General features: G+C 50.9%; 2 protein-coding genes across 2 annotated transcripts in view; both read left to right on the forward strand.

The window, feature by feature from the left end:
* The window catches only part of LOC114571635 (nuclear factor 7, brain-like), a 430,007-nt gene that overhangs the window by 200,160 nt on the left and 227,347 nt on the right, over positions 1–2,500 (forward strand). The window lies entirely within an intron of this gene.
* Positions 1–2,500, forward strand: part of cul9 (cullin 9) — a 128,254-nt gene that overhangs the window by 53,950 nt on the left and 71,804 nt on the right. The window contains 1 exon segment of the mRNA XM_028602690.1: positions 2,015–2,242. Within this exon segment, the coding sequence (XP_028458491.1) occupies positions 2,015–2,242 (228 nt within the window).

The following is a 2,500-nucleotide window of genomic DNA, read 5'->3' on the forward strand; positions in this document are numbered from 1 at the left end:
TCTCTAATCGTCCTGTGATTGGCTGCTAGGGTGGTAGTTGTACTCTCTAATCCTCCTGTGATTGGCTGCTAGGCGGTAGTAGTAGTCTCTAACCCTCCTGTGATTGGCTGCTAGGCGGTAGTTTGTACTCTAATCGTCCTGTGATTGGCTGCTAGGTGGTAGTTGTACTCTCTAATCGTCCTGTGATTGGCTGCTAGGTGGTAGTTGTACTCTAATCGTCCTGTGATTGGCTGCTAGGTGGTAGTTGTACTCTCTAATCCTCCTGTGATTGGCTGCTAGGTGGTAGTTGTAGTCTCTAACCCTCCTGTGATTGGCTGCTAGGCGGTAGTAGTAGTCTCTAACCCTCCTGTGATTGGCTGCTAGGGCGGTAGTAGTAGTCTCTAACCCTCCTGTGATTGGCTGCTAGGCGGTAGTTGTACTCTCTAATCGTCCTGTGATTGGCTGCTAGGTGGTAGTTGTACTCTCTAATCCTCCTGTGATTGGCTGCTAGGCGGTAGTAGTAGTCTCTAACCCTCCTGTGATTGGCTGCTAGGCGGTAGTTGTAGTCTCTAACCCTCCTGTGATTGGCTGCTAGGTGGTAGTTGTAGTCTCTAACCCTCCTGTGATTGGCTGCTAGGCAGTGCTAGTCTCTAACTGTCCTGTGATTGGCTGGCAGGTGGTGCTTGTCTCTAACCCTCCTGTGATTTGCTGCTAGGCAGTGCTAGTCTCTAACCCTCCTGTGATTGGCTGCTAGGCGGTAGTAGTAGTCTCTAACCCTCCTGTGATTGGCTGCTAGGCGGTAGTTGTACTCTCTAATCGTCCTGTGATTGGCTGCTAGGTGGTAGTTGTACTCTCTAATCCTCCTGTGATTGGCTGCTAGGCGGTAGTTGTACTCTCTAATCGTCCTGTGATTGGCTGCTAGGTGGTAGTTGTACTCTCTAATCCTCCTGTGATTGGCTGCTAGGTGGTAGTTGTAGTCTCTAACCCTCCTGTGATTTGCTGCTAGGCAGTGCTAGTCTCTAACCCTCCTGTGATTGGCTGCTAGGCGGTAGTAGTAGTCTCTAACCCTCCTGTGATTGGCTGCTAGGCGGTAGTTGTACTCTCTAATCGTCCTGTGATTGGCTGCTAGGTGGTAGTTGTACTCTCTAATCCTCCTGTGATTGGCTGCTAGGCGGTAGTAGTAGTCTCTAACCCTCCTGTGATTGGCTGCTAGGCGGTAGTTGTACTCTCTAATCGTCCTGTGATTGGCTGCTAGGTGGTAGTTGTACTCTCTAATCGTCCTGTGATTGGCTGCTAGGTGGTAGTTGTACTCTCTAATCCTCCTGTGATTGGCTGCTAGGTGGTAGTTGTAGTCTCTAACCCTCCTGTGATTTGCTGCTAGGCAGTGCTAGTCTCTAACCCTCCTGTGATTGGCTGCTAGGCGGTAGTAGTAGTCTCTAACCCTCCTGTGATTGGCTGCTAGGCGGTAGTAGTAGTCTCTAACCCTCCTGTGATTGGCTGCTAGGCGGTAGTTGTACTCTCTAATCGTCCTGTGATTGGCTGCTAGGTGGTAGTTGTACTCTCTAATCCTCCTGTGATTGGCTGCTAGGCGGTAGTAGTAGTCTCTAACCCTCCTGTGATTGGCTGCTAGGCGGTAGTTGTACTCTCTAATCGTCCTGTGATTGGCTGCTAGGTGGTAGTTGTAGTCTCTAACCCTCCTGTGATTGGCTGCTAGGCAGTGCTAGTCTCTAACCCTCCTGTGATTGGCTGCTAGGCGGTAGTTGTACTCTCTAATCGTCCTGTGATTGGCTGCTAGGTGGTAGTTGTAGTCTCTAACCCTCCTGTGATTGGCTGCTAGGCAGTGCTAGTCTCTAACTGTCCTGTGATTGGCTGGCAGGTGGTGCTTGTCTCTAACTCTCCTGTGATTGGCTGGCAGGTGGTGCTAGTCTCTAACCCTCCTGTGATTGGCTGCTAGGCGGTAGTAGTAGTCTCTAACCCTCCTGTGATTGGCTGGCAGGTGGTGCTAGTCTCTAACTCTCCTGTGATTGGCTGGCAGGTGGTGCAGCTGTTTATCCGCTTCCTGTACCGGCTGGCGTCCCTGAACAAAGACTACGCGGTGGTGATGTGCCGGCTGGGGACCAAAGACGCTCTCGGCAAAGCTCTGGACAAACATGGCACCAACCTGCTGCTGCTCGGCGAGCTGCGAGACCTCGTCACCGACTGTGAGAAGTACGCCAGCCTCTACAAGAAGATGACCACGAGCGTGCTCGCCGGCTGCATCCAGGTAAGCACGACAACCGTTATTACCACGACAACCGTTTTTACCACGACAACCGTTATTACCACGACAACCGTTAGTACCACGACAACCGTTAGTACCACGACAACCGTTATTACCACAACAACCGTTTTTACCACGACAACCGTTTTTACCACGACAACCGTTATTACCACGACAACCGTTATTACCACGACAACAGTTATTACCACGACAACCGTTATTACCACAACAACCGTTATTACCACAACAACCGTTATTACC

This window comes from Perca flavescens, chromosome 17 (genome assembly GCF_004354835.1).
Source record: "Perca flavescens isolate YP-PL-M2 chromosome 17, PFLA_1.0, whole genome shotgun sequence".
Lineage (NCBI taxonomy): Eukaryota > Metazoa > Chordata > Actinopteri > Perciformes > Percidae > Perca > Perca flavescens.